The sequence below is a fragment of the Gopherus evgoodei genome, chromosome 12 (genome assembly GCF_007399415.2).
Source record: "Gopherus evgoodei ecotype Sinaloan lineage chromosome 12, rGopEvg1_v1.p, whole genome shotgun sequence".
Lineage (NCBI taxonomy): Eukaryota > Metazoa > Chordata > Testudines > Testudinidae > Gopherus > Gopherus evgoodei.
The window spans coordinates 19,257,124-19,279,984 of record NC_044333.1 but is presented as its reverse complement, the minus strand read 5'-3'; the positions used below and the strand labels follow the sequence as shown (position 1 = coordinate 19,279,984).

Sequence of the window (22,861 nt, the reverse complement as noted above, 5' to 3'; positions counted from 1 at the left end):
GGTGGCAAAAATGGTAGTGCTGGCCCTGGTGCTATATATGCAGTTTCAGTGCAGAACTCATTTATGTTAAACTGTAAACTCTAAAAATATTTACATAAATTTATGATGGAAACTAACAAAGCTGAAATGAGACCTCAGAATATGTAAATAGATGCATCTTATGAATTCATATTGAAAAATAACACTATAGTGGTATAAGTACTAGCCACTATCCTACATTTTCTTCACTAGTGTACCCCTCCATTGCAGTGGCTGGCACTGAATCAAATTAATATGGTAATGTTCATACATCTCCTTTAATTCAAGCACTTCATCCAAACATCTGTTGGAGAGCTATCGTAAGACATACTCCAAAGTTTTTTGTCCTCTTCTTCCTCCCTCCAACCTCGTCCAATCAGCCCCTCAAATCTCCTGTTGTCACCCAAGAACACACTTCCACTCTTTCCCCTGGAGCTGATGTCAGGTCCTTGGTACCTCCTGGACCCATTCCCTACACACAAGCTGCTGCTGACTGACCGATCTATCTCAAGGCATCAATTCCTCTGTCCCTGATTGATGGCATGTGGACTTCTGTGAGATTTAAAATATTTTTATGGTATTTTAAGAAGCATATAAAAAGCCCTACCACTTACTATTTTAGGTTGATTTTTATTACACTCAGACAATTTATCTGACTGATCTCCCTTTTAATAACAGGTTATCTGTTTGAAAGGTATATCCATAGAACTAGTTTTACAGGAGGGATTAAAACTGAGTCAGATCTCTCGTTACTTCTCCGATTATTTGTATTTTGAAGATTGTCCATATTTTTCTTACTCATACGCTGTTTAGATTTAGAGACTTAGCTCCCTAGATGAGGTTTCTTTGGGATAGTTTTCCCTTGACATCTGATTATAGCTAATTTTTTTCTTGGAGTATAATCTGTAACTGATAATGGCTCAGAGGACAAATTAATCAATATGGATGCAAAAACAGAGTGATTTCCCCAGAACTGTTAAGCTCATATTGTTATCCATGAACAGCTCCAGTAGAATTATCTGACAGCAGAGCTGACTCTGTAATCCCTACAGATGCTAGTTATCTCATTGCAGTAAAGAGGACTAAGCCCTACGTCAAGTGACCAGAAAAGAAGAATAGAGGCCAATACCTCTAAAGCATTTTGTGGTAGAGCAAAAGAAGAGAAAGTTTCGATTCTGAACAATTGTTATCTTTATTCAGAAAGATGTATTATGTCTTAAAGTCTCTGAAGGATCCAATATCCAAATTATTTTTCTTGACTGATTTGAGTAAATTTAGATTTTACATTTGAGACCTCTATAAATGCTGCATGTGGTTTTTATTTATGTGGTAGTTCGATTGCAGCCATTTGCATTGAGAACATGAAATAAGGGCTTCCAAACACTGAATTCTTATGTCACCTTTGATCCCTTGATGACAGAGACAGAAATGTATTTCAGATTAAAAGGAAGAAAATACTTAGTTCTGAAACAGTAAAATTTATGTTTCTCGATTACTCTAATTCTGCTCAAAGATGAAGATTTGAGTTATTGAATCTAGGTTTTCAGTAAGCCAAAAGTTATATTTTATCCAGTAAAGTTTTGAAAGAAATGTCTACATACATATGCATGGACTGCACTAATGAAAACATATTTTAAATTATTTATATTTTTCTTATAATTATAAATCATTATCCCCAATTCTTCCCAACATCTAGAACAGAAGCCAATCAATATATGTGATAATAATTTAACTACAAATATTTATTTACTGGAGTTTTAATTACATGTAAAATATTCTCACTTTTGAACCATATCAATGACATGCAATTGTTTATTCCAACTAAAGACTGTAGTATTTAAAAGAAGATATTATGGATTTTATTCCACTAGCCATTCAACAGTGGATGCTGGTTTTCAGGGGGGGGGGGGGAAGATGGTTCCTTTTTCTGTAGGTAACATGTAAATAACATTTTTCTTGTCTAAAACTTTGTAGTCTGTAGCCTTCTAAAATCCATAACTAAAACAGAACTGATCCACAATACAAATAAGTCAGAACCAATCTTTTACTGGACTGGACAATTCCATTAAAGTATGGAAGTTTGCTTATAAAAATATTAATTATGTTACATAGCTTTGTATGTAGAGTTAGCAAACTGAATTATGAGTATATAAAGCCACCTCAGAAGTCTGGTGACACTATAAAACATGAGGGCAAAGCTCAAATGGTTTGTACCGTCACCAGAACACTGATATGGAATTATAGCTCTCAAAATGGCTTGTCTACACAATGGGGTAGTTCACTCTTTGAGGATGTGATTTCTAAAGTGCAATAATCTTTGCACATTAATTGGTGAGTGTAGAGCCTGCTGGTCCATACAAAGCTTCCTTAGTGTACTTTAACATAGTACTGTTTCAAGCAGCACTACGATAAACCACACCACCAGACTCTACACAGACCAATTAATGTGCAACACATTACTGTGCTTTAAAAATCACACTCCTGTAGAGCACATTATCCCACTACTCTGATATCATGGTCAAGTTATAACTGATCTCTGCTTCTATTTGTCCCTCTTATAAAACAGAGCTAATACCTACCTTACAGTATTGTTATACAGCTTAGCTCACTAATTTGGAAAGCAATTTGCACCAACCTATTTGTTTTGATATACTTTGAATTTAAGATTTTTATTAACGATGATCGGGTTTGTTGAAGAAAATCACTATCAAAATATTAAAACAGATACCAGACATAAAATAAAGGAATAAAGCAGATATGTCTGCACAAGTTATAGGCTACAGTAAATCTATGTATTATAAGTTACAGTGACTTTTTATTTTACTTTTTTAAGTAGGGTATGTCTTCACTACCAACATTAAAGCACTGCCGCAGCAGCACTTTAACATGGCTATGCAGTTGCGGCAGCAAGCTCTCCCAGCGCTGTAAAAAGCCGCACCCCATGAGAGGAGTAGCTACCAGCGCTCGGAATCGGTGCACTGTTTACACTGCCACTTTACAGCACTGACACTTGCATTGCTCAGAGCGGTGTTTTTTCACACCCTTGAGTGAGAAAGTTTCAGCGCTGTAAAGTGGCAGTGTAGACAAAGCCTTAATTAATTGTACTTCATCCATCTTTCCTGAAATAGTGCAGCTAATTTAATACATGCAGTGAATCACTGTATTTTTCTTAATTCTTTTATTCTTGTCTGCCAGATTTCTATAGCTGACATTTGTTTTTCCACCCACAATGGCAAATATTTACTGGTTGAAGGCACAAAGAAGTCCAGACACCCTGGAAGGGGAACAGAAGGCTTAAACGCCCAAAATATACAGTTAAAAGCAACTGATAGTACACAATGTCATTGTACTACACAAATCTATTTAGTAAAATATTTTCTGAAAGCTTGTAATGTTCTGAACTTGATAGTCATTATAAGAGATGTATACACATCATGGTTATGAATTTATGCATACAGAAACTGTGCTCAATGTTCATAGCAAGGAAGGGTGGGGAGCAGTCAGTCAAGGAGGGACACCTTCCAAACCAACTTCAAGTGCCCATCAATTGTCCAGCCAGAAAACAGATAACTTAGAAGATAAAATCCCTTTTCTAATACATGGAAGTGTAAAGCCTGAAGTTGTGTCTATGCTTATTTTCTGTGTAACCTGCATATGTTTCCTTTCCCTTACACTTTCATCTTTAAATCTGTGGTTTTTCTATTAAACTTTTTGTTTGTTTTTATCCCAAGCAGATCTGATGTGTAAACTGTGTGGAGTGTGTATGCCAAAGCAAACTGGTAACAGTGGGACTGGTTTCACACCTCTGGGGGGGTGCCCCACCAGAGAGGAATAGTTTGAAAACTCAGGAAGACTGATTTGGAGAGACTCGGGACTGGAAGGGTTATTGGTGTCACCTTGAAAACAGGAACTAGGCTGTGTCAGGGATTTCAATCACAGCTGCACAGCGCCACAGACCATAAAGTTATAGGGCAGGTAGTAACAGAACTCTTTACAAGTCTGGGTTTTCTCCAAAATGTCACAGTACCTGTGTTTAATTTCAGAACATTTTCCTAATGCTATAGTGATAGGAATTTGCAGTGGTGGTGGGAAACAATATCCCTGATACAGCTCTGGCATCAATATTTTATCAAAGTGGTTTTCAAACTGGGGTATGCATACCCTTAGGGGTATGCAAGCTCTTATCAGGGGGTACGTGAGGAAAAATCCTGTAATGGCGGACAACACATTTTATTTAGTATAGATGTTTTCAAATTGTGGGGCATGGAGGAACGTTCATTCGGGGGGTGGAGTGGCCAATTTCAAACTTTTTGAGCTGAGCCCCTGCTTTGAGTTACAATCTTGGATTGCACCCCCTTCTCCAACCCAGACAGGCTGAGTGGCTTGCTGAAGTGAGTCAGAAGTGGAGGTGGCGTTTCCTTCCCAAGCCCTGCTGGGCTGCCCTGAGCCACCTGGTATCACCATCCCTACCTCCAACTGTTCATCTGTACTCCCCTAAGACGGTGGCCCCACAATTTAAAAACCTCTCAAAGCTGTTGCTAAATGGAATGTATAAACCTGAGGGGGCATGTGATCCCGTGCGCCCTTTCATGTGCCAACTGTGTCTTTTCTGCAGATAAGGAGGTTCACTCATCAGCTAACAGTGTACACAGAATACATGCATTCTATACCAAAAGCTGCATTCAAATATGCTTGGAATGCATAAAACCATACTTTTATACTTTTCATTAAAGACTTAAAGGGGCACATATTGTTTCTTTATATTATTGGTATTTTAGGAAAAACTAATTGCAAGTACTATTAAGTAATGTTAAATATACAGTCTTGATTGACCATTGGAAGTCTCTCCATTTTACCGCTCTTCAACATAAAGTAAAGGTAATTATGGTTAGATGAAAAAGGTGCGTGTCTTTATTCTCATAATTTTGATGCTAAGCTGTGCTAAAAATTTACTACACAATAAATTTAAGTGATGGTGAATTAATCTCCCCACCCACACTAATGCACATGTTAAGCAAGGCATCTATAAAAAAGGCATTGTAAGGAAGTTCAGTGTAATATATATTGTACTTAAGATTTTAATAGATTTCTTACTCAGCTTCTATTACAGCCTTAATTTACAGTATAAACTATAAAAGGTGATCTCTGCTTGATTTGATAGCATGGCTACAGCACATGTTGTTGTATGGGAAGATACGATTTTAGTCTTAACTCAATAATAATCCTGAATCTAGATCATCATTTATACTAATACCCTTTAATAATATTCTGACAGAGTAAAGGAGCTAGAAACAGCCCCCAAGAGTACTCTGTACAAGGGGCCTTCCTGGCATAAGAGGTCTATGGTGGCACTATTCCAAGTCTTAACTGTAGGGTCAGAGCCTGAGTCAAGGCTGAAGGGCACTGTACTGCAGCTATTTTATTATTTAAACATGAATGAAAGGCATAAAATTTAAAGCTACCAAAACAACTTAAGACACCTCCATGCCTCAAAGCTGTACTATAGCATCATCATATCCTTAACCCTGCTGTCCACACCCAAAAACCTCACACTCCAATATTTCTATGTTAGATATTGTCACATCATTCTAGAAGTGTCTGTCTTTACCAAATTGATTCTCAATTGATTTTTTCTAAATGTTCCACTCCCTCCACACCCAGGAAAATGCCTGAAGTGAGTAGTATTTCCAAAAGATCTCCATGCCATTTTGTGCACAAAGCAATGGTAATGACATTATCCAATTATATTTTACTTAAAGATTGCCTATTCAAACCTTTCATTTTTATCTCATACTACCTAATGGCTTTTTATTAACTGTTACAAGCCAATTTGAATTGAATCATAGCTTTTAATTATATAGAAACATCTTGAAAGCAGATAATCAAAAAATGGTCTTCCTGCTGAAAAAGATTAATATCTTTTGTTTGTTTTTCCTTTTTTCATAATACTCAGAGTTGTGCTGTGATATCTACTTGGGAGTTTCCTATCTATAATTAGATACAAGTTCCATAGGAAAAAGTGTGTTATCTAAATATCTCACGCACAAAAGCCCTGAAATCTTTTTAGCCACATTTAAATCAAACTAAAAATATCTAAGACTGAAGGCAACAAGGAAAAATTACTTCTTTGAAAATCTTTTTCTTCATAAACCATCATGCTGACAGATTAAATGACAGTAACCTCTTACGACAGCTGACACAACCACAGGAGCCCTGTTAAGATGTGCATTAGGGCAGACTGATTGGTTTAATTGGCAGTCATGCTAAAATCCTGCAGAGGAACTGATGCTGAGCTGCATCATCATCTCCTCCAGCAATATTCAGCATTTGGAATACAATAGTGCAGCTATGATCTCTTAATGTCAGCTCTGTTTATTCTTGAAATCAGTATCAGCTACCTCCTTGTTTTGTATTTCTTAAAGCTATACATTTTAGCATAAGATGTTTGCTGTATTTTATTCCTTACCTTATTTACCCATGTTTCAAACTGAATTTTTTGGGAACTTGATAATGTAGTAAGGAACAGATCTGAAAAGACAAACATAATACAATTAGAAAACTTAATATTTGATTATACACATGCTTTTAACCCTGCATATAATAGATGTAAATTAGTTTATTTAGTAGTCCAGTGGTTTTCGAATGTATAAACAAACGGATCAAAACTATGAAAAAAAAAAAAAAGAGCTTCTTTTCAGCCCTGGGCCTTTACTTGTACAAGTACAACTGTGTGGAAATACATACTTTTGGTATACTAATGCCTGTGCATGTATACACATACCTAAACAAAAACAAAAATAAAAAAGATGTACACATATAAGCGCTAGAAAACCACGTGCATATAAGTGACGAGTTAAAGAGAGCTAGCTATTACAAGAGATTAGTTAGGGAAAAGAGCTAAATAAGTCTGAAAACTGAAGAAAACATCACACAGAATCTTTATGATTTGCTAAACATCATAATGTTTTTCTAGCTTCTCTGGCACCAAATTTAGCTCTCCAGTGATTAGTCAAAAAAAATTTCATCAGAACATTACTGCTTACAGAAGAATCTATATTTTTGATTGGAAGAATTTTGGGAAGATTTCCAGAGAAAGAAAATGGGAGGACGGAGGGGGGAAGGGAAAGTGGGGGAAAGAATGACGACAACCTTTTTAAACACAATCACCTCTCAGCAATCTGATGGCCCATTTTGTTAGTTTTTCCTTCTTCCATTTACTATTTTAAATTTAAAATGGCAAAACTATTTCACTACTTATGTAAAGGAGCTCCATGACTGTGCTCAAGTGTTGTCACTATTCAGGGTAGAATAGAGTTGTTCCTTTGTAAATAGTAAGAACCCTCAAAGTGTTAAATTAATGCCTTTCCCTGATATCATCCTGAAGAAGCAGATGGAATATGTTATATGAAAATTTAAAAGCGACATTAAGGATAAGTGTCCTTTTCTATTAAAGAATCCCTTTTTAAAAAAAAACCCTGAAAACTACAACATTTTACTCTATCTTTCTAGACCCTTAAAAATGTCTATCAAGCATTTAAGACTTATGAATGGACGACCTTCTGAAAATGTGACTCACAAAAAGATAGTCTATGGTTAACTTTTAATAATCAATGGTTCTTTACAATTAGAGCTTTAAAAATATTTAAAAATACCAGCAAAGATGACAACCTAATTAAACATCCCAGTTAAACCAAGATGCACTCTAGCCCCTAAGCCATTCTAGTGACTTCATTTATTATGTTAGTTTGTATAATGATACCATAGCGACAATTTTACTCAGTGCATATAAATGGAAGGCCTTAAAATGATAATTTGCCTTATTTGAATTTTAAAGCTGTATTAATCCATATGCATTTTAAATTGAAATAATCAAGACTGATGCATAAAAATATGATGTGTCACAAGGACTCTTTTTCTCTTTTTTTAAATTTACTTACTATAACTTAGAAAACAATTTCAACTTGGCAACGTTTAACTTTTTGTCTGTGGAAAATTATGGATTTATATGTAGTCACTGAACAGGATTTGATAAATATCTTAAAAAATAAAAAACCTAGCCACAAAGGCAAGGATGATCACTTATTATAGCCATGCGAATAATCTAGTGATTAGTTAAAAAAAAACAAAAACAAAAAACAAAAAACATTTTTTCTTCACTTCTGCTGAACCTGGCAGTTGCATTGCATATGGGTAGGGGCATGAAATTCATGGCCATGAAAAATGAGTCACGGACCGTGAAATTTGGTCTTCCCTCATGAAATCTAGTCATTTGTGTGCTTTCACCCTACACTGCACAGATTTCACAGGGGAGACCAGCATTTCACAAACTGGGTGTCCTAACACAAAAGAGGGTGTGTGTGTGTGGGGGGGGGTTTACAAGGTTATTTTAGGGAGGTCATGGTATTGCCATCCTTACTTCTGTGCTGCTGCTGGCAGAGGCTCTACCTTCAGAGCTGGGCTCAGCAGCTGCTGCTCTCTGGCTGCCCAGCTCTGCTGGCAGCAGCACTGTCACCAGCAACAGCACAGAAGTTAAGGATAGCTATATTGCAACCCCGCTACAATAACACTGCAATCCCTTCACAACTCTTTTTTGGGTCAGGACTCCTTCAATTATAACACTGTGAAATTTCAGATCTAAAGATCTGAAATAATGAATTTTACAATTTTTAAAAACTGGTGACCATTAAATTGACCAAAATGGACTGTGAATTTGATAGGGCCATACATATGGGGCCCAATCAAACTCCCACTGAAAAGTCAATGAAAGACTTAGGGATTCTCAAAAGTAAGAGCAATTTTAACATTCAAAACACACAAAACGTTCTCCACAATAAAATGTTTAAGCACATTTGCAAACAGTAGTTGTCATGGTTGGCTCTAAACCAGTAGAGCTCAAACTTTTTTTTACTAGCGACCCCTTTCACATCACAAGCCTCTGAGTGCGACCCCCCCAATAAATTAAACACACTGTTTAATATATTTAACACCATTATAAATGCTTCAGGCAAGCGGGATTTGGGGTGGAGGGTGACAGCTCATGACCCCCCATGTAATGCCCTCGTGACCCCCTGAGAGGTCCCGACCCCTAGTTTGAGAACCCTTGCTCTGAACATTCTGTGTGTCTCCATACCACATGTAGAATACTTGGTGAGTAATAATGGCAGCTAACAACAGTTTCTTCTTTAGCAGAGACCTTGGCTGGCTGTGACGCATGGCTAGAAAGGGTTAAACAGCTTGCAGGCTGAATGACCCAAAGCTCATCTTTAAAGTCATGTTAAAAAGGTATGCAAATGATATTTAGCATGAATGGCCCTAATTAGGCTAGTACTTTGAAATGCAAACCTATATTGTTAGAAGTAATACTAATTGTGTGTATCTTAGATGCTACCAGTTAACAGAGAGTTCCTGTCTGTCACTGTAACTATTGATTCAGAGATCAAAAGGGAATATTAACATTTGGATGAATCTTGAGTAAAATAATGTCGTTTATATGTCTCTTTGAAGTTTGTAATAGACTGCCTAATGGATAAATTACCCTATGTTAATTTGTGTAACTAATTATTGGTGGTGTTAGAAAGCAAAAGGTTATATCAAAAGCCTATTGTTTAACCAGAACTGTGTGGTCAAGTGGATACTAGGACACTGTATAAAAAGACCCTTCGGTCCTGCTTCTGTCATCTCAGATCTGCTTAGGCTTCATCGGGGGAAGTTTGAGTCGCACGATTGAGGTCCCAGTTATGCTGGTATGCCCTGAATATGATATTTGGACATTGGATTGTGACCTATGAACTGAACCTCAATGGACTGAACTCATGTCTGTATGTATATTGATCTTTTAACCATATTCTCTCTTTTGTTTTAATAAATTTTAGTTTAGTTAATAAGAATTGGCTGTAGTGTGTATTTGGGTAAGATCTGAAATATTCAATAATGTGGGAGGTAATGTGTCTAATCCTTTGGGATTGGTAGAACTTTTTCTTTATATGATGAAACTTGATTGACAGAAATTTTCATCATATTTGACATGGGTACCTGGATGTAGGCCTGAGGCTGGATCACCTTAAGGGAACTGTGTTGTTTGGACTTCTCAGTAACCAGTAAAGTAATAAAGAAGCTGTTTTATGCTGGGTTGGTAAATCTAAGTATTGGAATATCCGTCAGCTTTTTGGGGTTTGGCTGCCCCATTCTTTGCAGTTCACCCTAACTGAGTGACCATAGCTGGCCTCCAGTCACACTGGCACTATATATCAGTCTTCACATAACCTGTTTGGTACGATTTTGCACAGTGCATACAAGACTTCTTAAGTGTAACTGATTAACCAGTCCTCCTTCCCACCAGCTCTCAGTGCAGTAGGGCATCTTTGACAATGTTATCCCATTACTGCTGGTGATGCATTGCATGTGCCTGTTTTCCATAAACTATGCCCTACTTAGCCAAAATGGGATAACTGCCAATGCACTCACATGGCTCACAGACTGTTATGAGGCTGAACTTTCATTTCGTTGTAAATGGGTCAGATGATTGTGTCAATCTATTTACAAAACACTGTTGTGTTTTTAGTGTAGAAAAGCCAGATTCAAAGGCTACGCATAGTGAATTATTCTGAATCTGTTACGAAGTTCTTAGTTCTGGAAGTTCTTGGACTAAGGTTTGTTTTTATCATAATAGACTGACAAAATTTTAACATAATTATAGAACTCTTTTACATAGGTAATGAAATAGTTGTGCGATTTTTAAGCACAAGTCAAAATCAGGTGCCTTTGGTAATCTCATGATTTAACTTCTTGGGATTCCTCCCCTCTAATATGAGAATATGCTGCTGTACAGCGGCATAAGCCAAATAGTTTCTCTCTTTCTCCCTAAAGTCGACTAAGTTAATATGGATGAAGTGTGTTTACCAAAATTCCAAGAAATTAAAGCTACTAAGAATTAACATATACTGTAAATAGCTAATTTAATCTCTTCTCTTTGAAGCTTTTTGAATAAGTATCTGTGTATGCCTTTTTTTAATAACAGTCCTTTTCTCAAATAAATCATTCCACTATACGCAGTTATGAGTTCATAAACAAGACATATTTTCAAGTTATGAATTAATAACTGTTGCAATCCTGATGACAGCTATTTTAAAAGACAGTCCATAATATAGTCTATTCTTCGTTAACTCCTATGAATAGGAGTTAAAATTGGACTACACACCACACAGCTCAAATCATCCTATTAAGAAATAATTTTTTAAACAAAAACAGCCTTCCCCTCCATTTCTATATTTTCATGCCATTAACCCAAGACAAACCAAACAAAGATGGGTGGCAGGCAGGGATGCTGGAACAATTTGTATAGTGGGGGTGCGGAGAGCCTTTGAACCAAACTGCAAAACCTATAAATGATGGAGACCACTTCAAAGTGGGAGGTGCTACTGTACACCTAGTTCCAGCACCTATAGCGGCAGGGTGCATCAGTACATTAGATTTTACTTCTGGAAATTTGCAAAAAAATATTTTGGAGGCCTCAACCTAATCTTATTACAAGCATAACATGCAATTTGGAATGACTAAGTTTTCGATAAGGTGAGGATAAAGTCTGGAAAAGCAAAATGCCAGTCATGAGATATATGGAGAAAACAGTGAAGCAAGTTTCCCCATGCAGCTGCTTGCCACTAATTTTGGTCCCTGTCAATACCTGTAAGCCCTCTTTTTCACATAAATACCATCATTTAAAATGTAATGAATTGTCCTGGCTAAAAGTTTGCCTTCAGATTGCTGGAATAATTAAAATGTTTTATAATGTAATCCATCAAAAGAGAGATGACTCTTGCCTATAGTAATCTTGGTGAAATGAGGTTTACAGGATTGAAGCTATACATTAATATATATGATGCAAGTCTGCCGGTAAAACCTGCAAAGGAAGTGTAGGCATATTATCTACTATAAGAAAGTTAAAAGCCCTAGCCATTAAATAATACTTAAAGGACTAACTGAATGTAATTCTCTTTTGTTAAAAATAACTTCTTGTTTTGGAGTTGCACCATATACCAAGTTATTTTTTTCCTCTAATTAGAAAATACATTAAACCAATTAAATCAATATTTTTAGGCATGGTTCTTTTCATCCTGCGGAGTCTCTCATCCAGTGAAGTTAATGGAAGGCCTGCCTACTTCAGATGGGATCAATCCTTTCTGTCTGCCTTGAGAATTGCTATATAATACTATAGCTTGTCTCACTACTGGTATGAGTTTCACAATACATGCACCAGCTAACGTCACACATGGCTCATCCTCGTTTTTAAGATTATTTTGCATTAGAGTGGGTTTGAACATCAGTTTACTCCCATGTTAGTTTGTATTATTTTCTCTAATATCTGTAATTTAGAGTGCATGTCTTGTACTTTAATATTTTCTAATTGCTTGTAGTGAATGGAAATATGTGAAGTGGTTTTTTCTAATATAAATAAAATAAAGACTTATAAAAAGTTTCATCCTGATGCAGATTAAATTAGTCATGTTATACACTATTCGAATTATAATTTCATAATGGGAACAGAGATGTATATTACTGCTACTGGGAACTACTGTAACACTAGGTGGCAAATTAAAAATAAAGAAGTATTTCATATAAAATTCATGATGATAGGGCCAGCATAAAAAATACCTCTAAAATGAATTAACTACTGAAAAAAATAGAAAGAGAATACAATGGCTACGATGTCAGTTAGCTGAAATGTGTGTTTTGTTTTTATTATTAAGCTATCTGGTGTGTGGGAGAAATAAATCCGGGATTAAATTTGAGACAAACTACAAAAAGCTAATGCAAAGATAATCGTTTAAATTGTCTGAATTGTATGTTAAATGAAAGTGTGGAGGTGAGTACATTATAAAGTATTTTTTCAGCTACTACAGTATACTGGGAAGGCTGGTCTTCCATTTTGGAAGTTTCAAAAAACTTTCGGCCAAGTTTTCAAAGGTGACAGCCTAAATTACAAATGCAAGTCATGCGTGCCTATATGGTTTGCACAGAGATCATGAATAGCATATGGCCTGTGTAGTACCTAAATAACTTTGATTTATTCAGCACCTTACCAATCAATACAGTATCATTCAGCAAAAAAAAACACAAAAAAACACCCTTGCCCTTAGGGCCAGCATTCCTTCTACCTTTTCTTCCACACCCTCCTTTCCTTATTTTCTCCTTCTTCTTGGTCTTTGAGACTTCATTATCTCTGCCTTTCCCTGCATATAGTAACTTTCAGTTTCCCACTCAAGCCCTTTTACTGATAAAATGAGCAGTGAAAGTGTGTGACATGCCAGGGTACAATCCAGACTAAGAGGTAGCTCTGTCACCCCGCCCTCTAATCTAGGGTGCTCTTTAAAATGGCTTGCTGCTGTAGCCTCCAGTCTGGACTGCTCAAAAACAGGGTACAGCATGCAAGTCACTCCAGCTACACTGCTACCCCGATGTAACACGGCCCGATATAACATGAATTTGGATATAATGCGGTAAAGCAGCGTTCCAGGGGGGCAGGGCTGCGCACTCCAGCAGATCAAAGCAAGTTCAACAGAATGTGGTTTCACCTATAACACGGTAAGATTTTTTGGCTCCCAAGGACAGCGTTATATCGGGGTAGAGGGGTATGTCTCTGTCTCTGCTGCTACCAGCCACACCTTGGCTCCTATCATCCTTCATTATACTGCAGTGTGAGCCCAAGTGACTCCCAGTTTTAGGTTTTCCCCCAGAAACGTATGTCCTTTATTTCCCATTCCTCTCCGAGACAGAACAAGTTTAAAAAAAGCCCCCCATTTCATCAACAGAAATAATGAGTACATCTTGTTGCCCCAAATTGAGTTTCCCCGACACTTCATTTTAAACACACTGGATTAGATAAAATAATACAACAAATTTATTAACTACAAAGAGATTTTTTAGTGAGTACAAGAAATGACGCATAAAAGTTAGAAATGATTACAAGAAATATAAAGATAAAATGCAACTGGTTCCTAACTTAAACTACGTTAAATTCAAAGCAAAGTTTTCTCAGCTTATCCAAGACCAAGAATTTCAAACCTGAATCATTGTTTTAGGCTGTATGCAAACATGGCATTGGTTTACACACAGTTTACTTGTGGAAAGTCCTCTCTGCAAACATGAAGGCTACAATTTTTCTTAAAATCCCAAATTTACCACATAGGCCCCACACAAATGCATCAAATGAGTTGGATTCAGTCCACAGACCAGTGTTTTACAATGCTAGGGAATGCAATTCTGCTGATTTTTGTGCACTCTCAATGAACTAAAACACAACCTGAAGGTCTAAAGCAAGTGAAAAGGAACTACAGCAGTGCAAAGCAATTAATCTCCCTTACACTGTCCGTGCAAACCCCAACAATGAAATTTCACTGTCTGAAACATGAGAATTCAACAGAAGATGATCACTTAGAATGCTAATTTAGATAAACCAATTTTAATGTGCTCAGAGTTGCAGCTGTTTCTCTGTTTTCAGATAAAACAAAAAGAGCCTGCTAAGCAAAACGATGCCATCAGTTCAAATAGTCATCTTTAGACCACCTGTAGTGAGGATGCTCCAGATGTGACCTGGACTAGGAGATGGTGACAAAGGCTTTCCATTCAGTACAGCATCAACAATCCCAACTGGCTACACAGCTTTCATCCATTTCCTCTCTCTCTGACCCCGGTATTTTAAGGCCATGGCTACACCAAGGCTGCCCAGAGGGAGGGGCAAGAGGGGCAATTTGCCCCAGGTCCCACAGGGGCCCACAAGAGAGTTTTTCGGGCCCCTGGAGCGGGGTCCTTCACTCGCTCTGGGGGGCCCAGAAAACTCTTGCAGGGCCCGGGCCCCCAGAGCTTCTTCCACTCCCAGTCTTCGCCTGTGGGGGGGTCCTTCCGCTCCGGGGTGGAAGGACCCCCTGCCGGAGAATTACCGCCGAAGTGGGACCCGTCGAAGTGCAGCCGGGTCTTCGGCGGTAATTCAGTAGCGGGGGGCCCTTCTGTTCCAGGACCCGCCGCCAAAGACCTGTGGTGGGGGGCCCCCTCGCCACCGAATTACCACTGAAGACCCAGCTGTACTTGGGCGTCAGGGATCCCTGACGCGGGTCTTTGGGGCACTTCGGCAGCAGGTCCCAGAATAGAAGGGCCCCTCATCGCAGAATTACCGCTGAAGCGGGGGCCCCTCGCTGCGGAAGAACTCAGGCCCCCAGAATCCTCTGGGCAGCCCTGGGCTACACCAGAGTTTAGGTCGGCAGAATTCGCTTCGCTCAGGTGTTTGAATAAACCACCCCCCTGAGCAACACAAGTTATACATATAAGTGCCAGTGTGGACAGCGCTATGTCGGCGGGACAGCTTCTGACGCTTATAAGGTACTTTATTATGCCGGTAGGAGGGCTCTTTCCTGTAGGCAGAGAGTGTCTTCACCAAATGCGCTTCAGCAGCTGTACATGTAGACATGCCCTTAAAAGTAGTAGCAGGGCCAGAAGGTTCTCTCTCTCCAGGACTCTGATTATTGCACAGAAATCTTGCATGCTTCTGGTTCTTCTTTAGGTACAGAAACTTATGACTGAAGGGGAAGGCTAAGACATGTATGATTTAATAAAATTTTCGGGAACCATTAAGTTCTCTAATAGTGTTGATGATGCCTGATGGAGGGAAAAAGGAGTGGACAGACATCACAATGAACAGCTAACATTTGAATTTTGAAGAGCTACTAAATTAGTATATGTTATTCAGACTTGTACATGCATCCTTAGATTTAAACTGTAGAGGTCATGTTTGAAATTATTTGTAGTGTCAACTAAACTTCACACCTATTCTGAAATACCTAGCATACTACAAATCCAAAACACTAATTCACTATCAGCTAACAAGTTTTTAAGGGTGCCTCACTGTATCTTATGTTGGCAGTTTTGCTAAAACACTAGCATTTGAATGTGTGTCTTTTATTCTGAAAAGCACAGAAAATTAAGTATTTTGCACTGGTTAAGATACTCTATTCAAATGCTGATGGGTTTGATGGCAGTAGGCATGGTGGGGATATTTATAGTCTAAGATTGGATAATCAACAAATGAAAGCTCATGTATATTAACTGTCTGAATTGTACAGAAATGACATTCAACTAGTATACAACGTAGAAATGAAATCCTTGATACTCTGAAAATAATCTCAAGCCAGATGCAGGCGCATTTGCTGTAATATATGTTTTCCACATCCTAATCTAATGGCTGGAATTAAGGAAAGCATTACACTCTGAAAAGGAGGCTTACCACTCAAACACATTTAAAGGAGGTGGTAAATGGTGAAGCCTATGTTTTACTTTTATATTATTGGTTTAATAAGCAGTAATCAATAGATAACCACAAAACTGACGGAAAAAATTAAATTCAAAAGGTTGGGAACAAAGCATGAACAAAAAGGTAACAAGTATAGGACTGAACACTGGCATTTTAAACAAACCAATCAATACATTTTTCAGAATAAGGTTGTGGTAGTCACTGCCAACAGAAGAATGTGGTCTTGAGTGTTTTTACTCAGGAGCCTCACTTTTACAAAAAGAAGGCCTGGTTTTTCAATTTAAGTAGGGTTACATCGCACAGTGGTGAAAATACTGGCAGCCAGCCAATAGGCTAGCTGCCAGTATTTTCGCTCTCACCACTGGTAACAATGGTGTGAGAATTTCCAAAAATCTTCAGTCTAAATGCAGCCAACGAGTTCTGCCAGAACACTGAAGTTAACATCCATAATCTTGTAGGAAGCAGCACGGGAATTTTTATAAACTAGTCACTTAAATTTAATCTTAAAAATGGCTGAGCATTTTAATATTAGCTTCAAGTTAATAGATACAAGTTGCACAAAGATCACCACAATTTTCACTAATCTTCACCAGTCAGTTACTTAAGTAAATTAAAACACCTGAATACAGTAACTGCCTGGTTTACATTAAATGTTGTATTAAAGCACAATATTCAACTGAATAAAACTTCAATAAATAGCATTAAAAGATATTTGAATTTGCTGGCTTTCAAGATGTTAAAACTACTTTGCAAGCTACCACTTACAACCTATAATATGGTCAAGGCCCCTGATACTCTGGCTATGTCTACTGAGCTGCAGGGCAGACTATGTGGGTGTGAACTGCAGAGCACACCAAAGTGTTGTGCTCTAACTGCTCTGTGGACACTGCTAGCATCAGCTAAAAGTTACCTAGTTCACGAGGACTATGTTAATGTGAACTTGGTACCTTTTAATTGGAACTAGGAGCATCCACGCAGGGCAGTTAAGAGTGAACACTTGGATGTACTCTAAAATTCACATCCCCATAGTCCACATCGTAGAGTAGTCTAGACAAACCTTCTGTGTCAAGCTGTACCTAAATTCCCTGGCAAGATGTTTTTTTTTCTGTTGTACTCTTGTGGCAGCTTCATTTAAAAATCAGCCAGTCTTTAACAGCAGCAGTCAATTCACAGATACACCCAACTACCCTCTTCCAGAACAGCTCCCACTCTCTCAAACAGTGGCTACGCATATTTTAGCTAGAAGTGTCTTCTAAAATGATCAGCCATGAAAGAGTTAAAGGGTGACATCTAAATATGATAATTAAGCTTCAGAGTTAACACCCTCAATGAGATATCGGGAACAGTTCATACTTCTCCAAAATACCATTTCAAGCTGCCCAACTGAAGGTGGACGAAGACAGTATTGCAATGAATTATATTTAGTTCACATTTAGGAGGTTTTGCCCCAGCGATAAGAGCTAGAAAGGTTATTTTGTATTGTTCAAAATTGAAACAGACTCTAGAACACAGCTCTGTCATGTTTGTGAGTGGGTTTTAACTTCATGGCAGCAGAAATCTTAAAAATTAAATACATGTTTCTCTTGTAAAATACAGGGTCTCTCAGAGTGACCTGCGCAGAGCTTTTGTTAAATTGTGTACTTGTGGTGCTCTTTTCAACTGTTTGTCTGAGTGTTGTGTAGGGTCCATAATTAGAGGTAAATTAAAATCACCGAAAGTTCAAACTTCTGGGTCATATGGTAATAACTTAATCTATTTCTTCATTAAAAGTGAAGACCTAAATTGGATTTTTATTTACGGGCACATACATTCTCAGTCTGGTTCACATTTACTGATACGTCATTCTAATAAGTAAAAAATTAGATCTACTTTTGATTGTAAGCGTGAAACTCTTACACTAGAGGAATAAATCCCAAATAATTGGTTGTTAGCAACACATGAATGACTAGATAGTTAAATGCCCTGAAAATGAAGACAGAAAGGGTTCATAATTTTAATCACATACAATCTATAGTACAGCAAGAGGGGAACATGTTACTAGTATACTTGTAGCAAGTTAAGAGTAACAAATGTAACATTACTGGAAATTTCAATTTGCATGTACATGCACATATTCAATGCATGCATAATCTTTTGAATTTACTACACATATAGTATAAATTAACATACTTTCATCTGCTGGAATACTAGAATTATGCAAAGTTTAACACAACTAAAGATAGTTCAGAATCCCACATGCTTCCCATCAGATCTTATTACTCCTTTCAACTGTCTCACTTACAACATATTAATGTAAGATCCAATGTCACTTTCAGATAATGTACACTGACACTTGGAAGGGTGCTTCCCGTTGGACAATTCCCACTACCTGTACAAAGCAGCAGGATTTGTCATGGTCAGTAATTAAGTGCTCTGCAGAGAGGAAGTAAATCCTTTTCCAGCTTCCCTCTGCAATTCCTCAAATAGCAATCTTCTATCTGCGTAGAGAACTTTTCTCTTAAATGGGTACATACATGTCTTCCTTCCATTGTATCTGCAGCATATGTCTTAGTTTAGAACACTATTTGCCTTTCAATCCTCAAAACTGTTATAAATGGCAAAAAAGTGAAATTTCATAGCCTGAAATAGATTTTTAAATTAGGGTTTGGACTGATTAGATGTGTTTTAGAATGAGCATTATTTATTTCAGGTACATTTGTTTTCTTCTGAATGATGTATACATGTATTTTGCAGAGGTCTTTCTGCATGGCTTGTAAATGCGCAAATTTGATTCATTTAATTTAGACATTACCCGAATACAGATATATATAAGTAGGTTAATTTCTTGGTTTCAATGGGCTATTTAATCATTTACTATTCATGCTGTGGAAGTATATCAACACCTGTATCTAGGATCTGCGGCCCACTGTGGTTGGCACTTTACACACTAGTAATAAAGACAGTCCCTACCCCAAAAAACTTCCAACTTTAATGTTTGATGAGACACAATAGGTGGATTAGAAAGAAATATAGTGAAGTGGAGAGGGGAAGAAGACAATGTAACTGTGAAGCTATCATGATTAATGTAATAACCAGTAGGCTCAGCACAATAATTGCCTACCCATTGTCAAATGTTTTGTAGACAACATTGCACAGGATAGTTTTAGGATATTTGAAGGACAATGTTTTAGTTTTACAAAAAATGTGTCTGTAGGAAAAAAAACTGATAAGGGCTGAAGGCTGTGATCAGACAAAATGGACGTGGGTATCAATGACTTAATGTTCTAGAGCCAACAGGTACAGTGGAGCTAGAATGTCAACTACCATCAAAATTCCTGTTTATTCAGGTATTTTCCCTTTTGATTATAGTTATCTTAGAATTGCATTCACAGTACTATGTTAAAAATGTTACTAAGTAAGATTTCAAAGTCTAGCACTCAAAAGTTCAGAAATGCCAAAAGGCTGTCTGTGCAACCTTAATCCAGCCCCAGGAGACAAATGTATTATGATAGAGTCTTTAATTATATGACCACATACTAACTTTTTCATAGGACATTGGAGTCATTCAGTGTCCAGAATGAATCTGACCTGGGGATGAATCAGGGTTGTGTAATGGAGACTACTTCTGTAGGACTCTTGCTTCATTTGTTGCACAAATTGTAAGGTGTGTAGTGAATGAGGCAGAGGACTGGTTAAGGCAGACTAAGGCTGCTCTAGAGAATTAGATTTAACCCTGTTTCTGCCACAGAGTTATTACATTAGGCAAGGCAATTCATGTAAACTGTTTTCCTTGTTTTCTCCATGTCCAATCTGAAGTACTGCGGTACCATTTGCAAAAGTGATAAGCACAATAGAGTCTATGCTGTGACCATATAAAGTTGAAGGTGCTATATAAAGTTGAAGGTGCTTGCTGTCTCAAATCGGGGACCCAAAATTAGTGGTTACTTCTGACATTAATCTCTGTCTCTCACTTCACATTTGTAAAATGGGATAACCGTCTCCTTGCCCAGCAACTCCTATTCTCACATCTGAACTCCCTATCCCAATCACAGTCTACCCCCTCTCCCAGCAGTGTCAATGCCTAGCCATTTCCAGTTCTGCCTCCTAATACAATTTCTCTCTCTGCCTATTCCTGGCTTTAAGTTGTCCACCTCTTGATCCACTCTCCCTGTTCCCCACTGGCTTCCTGTCCCAATCTCCCTCCCCAGACTACTTGAGCAGTGGCGCTGGAACATTTTTTACAGGGGGGGGGGGGGGACGAGGTGCTGAAAGCCAGCGGTCCCCACCCCAAATTTTTTTTACCTCACTCCCCCTTACTCCTGTCCATGCTCCCCCCAACCCCCAGAGCTGGGGCCAGAAGCAGGGCCATGGCCGGGCAGGGGGGAGGGAAGAGGAGAGACGTGGGCAGGGATAAGGGTCCAAGGCTGGTACCCCATGTGCGGGGCTAGAGCAAAGCCCCTGGTTCAGGGCTGGCGGCAGCCAGAAGCTGAGCTCCCAGGCGCGGGTCCAACTGTGGGTCCAGAAGCAGCTGGGACCCTGTGTGCGGGGCAGGAACAAAGCCCGGGGGCAGGTCCTGAAGCCAGGGCCCAAATGCAGGGCCAGGAGCAGAATGCCGGGACCCTGAGCGAGGCATAGAAGGCAAGACCCTACACAAAAACTGGGGATGCTGCAGCACTTTCCACACCCCTAGTTCCCTCACCTATGAACTTGTGCAGTGTCATTATCCACTCCTGTATAGTCTCTTTGCTCAGCCTGTTCCAGCTCTTACCCCATACCTTAGCTTCTCATCTTACCTTTCTCTCCTTATGACCACCCCACTGGTTCTCAGGCTTGGTCTCTCCCACTCTCTGGCTTCACATCCAGTCAGTCCCTCCCCAACTTCCATCTACTGACTCCATGTGCAGACAATTTCAGTCTCCCCTCAAAGTTCCAATTTCCCTCTTTTCCCTCAGCAACCTCCAGTCCCAGTCCCCTCCAAACCCTTGCTTCTTTTCCCAATCTATTTCCCCAACTTGCTGAGCTCTTGCCCTCTGTACATTCAAATCAGGCATCTGCCTCCTGCATCACTGCTGAGCCCAGCAACAGGTGGGTGGGGTGGTTTGAGAGGAAAGAAGATAAGAGTCTCCCTGCTCTCAGTTCAGGTGCCCAAACAGAGCATGCTCACAACAGTACAGAGAAATCCTGCTGGAGCATGCTCAGTGTGGATGAAATTTTCTGGGAATTTAGCTGCAAAAATCTAAGAAGTCTCTACTGAGCATGTGCAACCTGCTATTTTTCAGAGGCATCTAATTTGGCCAGATGTTTACTTAGACAGTGTAATGGCATGGCACCTACCTCTCACAAATGCCCCTTCTGGGAACTGCAGCTGGTGCCGCGGGTTCCCCCGCCTTCAGCAATGCCTCCTCACCCCCCAGATTCAGTCAGGAGTATTTATAGTAGAAGTCATAGACAGGTCACAGGCCAGGATTTTTTGTTTCTTGCCCATGACCTCTCCATGACTTCTACTAAAAATACCAGTGATTAAATCGTAGCCTTAGCTATATACAGCTGAAAAAAGGACCTTACAATGGGAAATGTCAGGCAATCTCAGTAATAGGCACGGTGACCAGTCCCAGCTACAATATTATTTTCTAACAGAAAAGACAGGCAGGGAAAAACAAAAAGACAAAATTTACTTGTTACTTTCAGTTAGCTTCTAATTATCCTTGTTATTTTTTCCAGTCATTCTTCTTTGCATGTTATAAAAGCAGAATGCTATTTATAGGTTAAGCTGAGTGTTCATTTCACTAATGATAGACTTGACCTTTTTCTTTAATGTCAAAGGGCTTTATATGAGAACTGAAAACTTCAGTATTTCAGGACCTTTACTTTTTTTTTTTTAAACTGTGTCCAGGGTACCAAATAAGCAATGATTTGTTCAATGCTAGGTTTTTAAATTTAAATTGTCTGAGAGATCCTTAAAAAGAGATTTTGCTGATTTAAAAGCTAGAAGGTTTGACTCCTCTAAGACTGTCCCAAAATACAGCAGAATTAACATCTTGCTCAGTGTCCCTTTCAAGATTAAGCTCATGCCACTGAGTACATACATTTGCCCAAAATACACACACAATTTCTTAATTTATGTGCAAAAAATCAGGTATTCTGTGCATATTTCATTATACATGGCATCTAACTGGCTATGTGTTTATGTACTCCAAGTTTATGAATGCATATTAAGAACACACAAACATATGCACATAATTCATGCACCCAACGCTCAAGCAATAGATTTGAAACTATTAAGTGCACTTGTATAGCCTCCCCCAAACTGTAAAACTCATAACAAATGTTATAATGTATGAAAACTAGATAGCAAAATTATTTCCTGATTAAAACTCCCACTAAAGTTGGCTATATTAGAGAAGCCAGTAGAGTGGTTAGATTTAGGAACACACTTTCTGTTCCATGAAAACATGAACCATGATACAGAAGTCATTCTTTGCACAAGCCTTATTTTACATTAACAATTATCTGAGTTAGCAAAATATTAAAATAGGCTATGTAACTCTTCAGCATCATAGGATAGTG

At 38.4% G+C, this 22,861-nt stretch overlaps 1 protein-coding gene across 1 annotated transcript in view; it reads right to left on the bottom strand.

Annotated features, from left to right (window-relative positions):
* Positions 1-22,861, bottom strand: part of ITFG1 (integrin alpha FG-GAP repeat containing 1) — a 187,414-nt gene that overhangs the window by 125,283 nt on the left and 39,270 nt on the right. Inside the window, exon 7 of the mRNA XM_030581828.1 lies at positions 6,485-6,546. Within this exon, the coding sequence (XP_030437688.1) occupies positions 6,485-6,546 (62 nt within the window). The remainder of the gene's footprint in view (positions 1-6,484; positions 6,547-22,861) is intronic.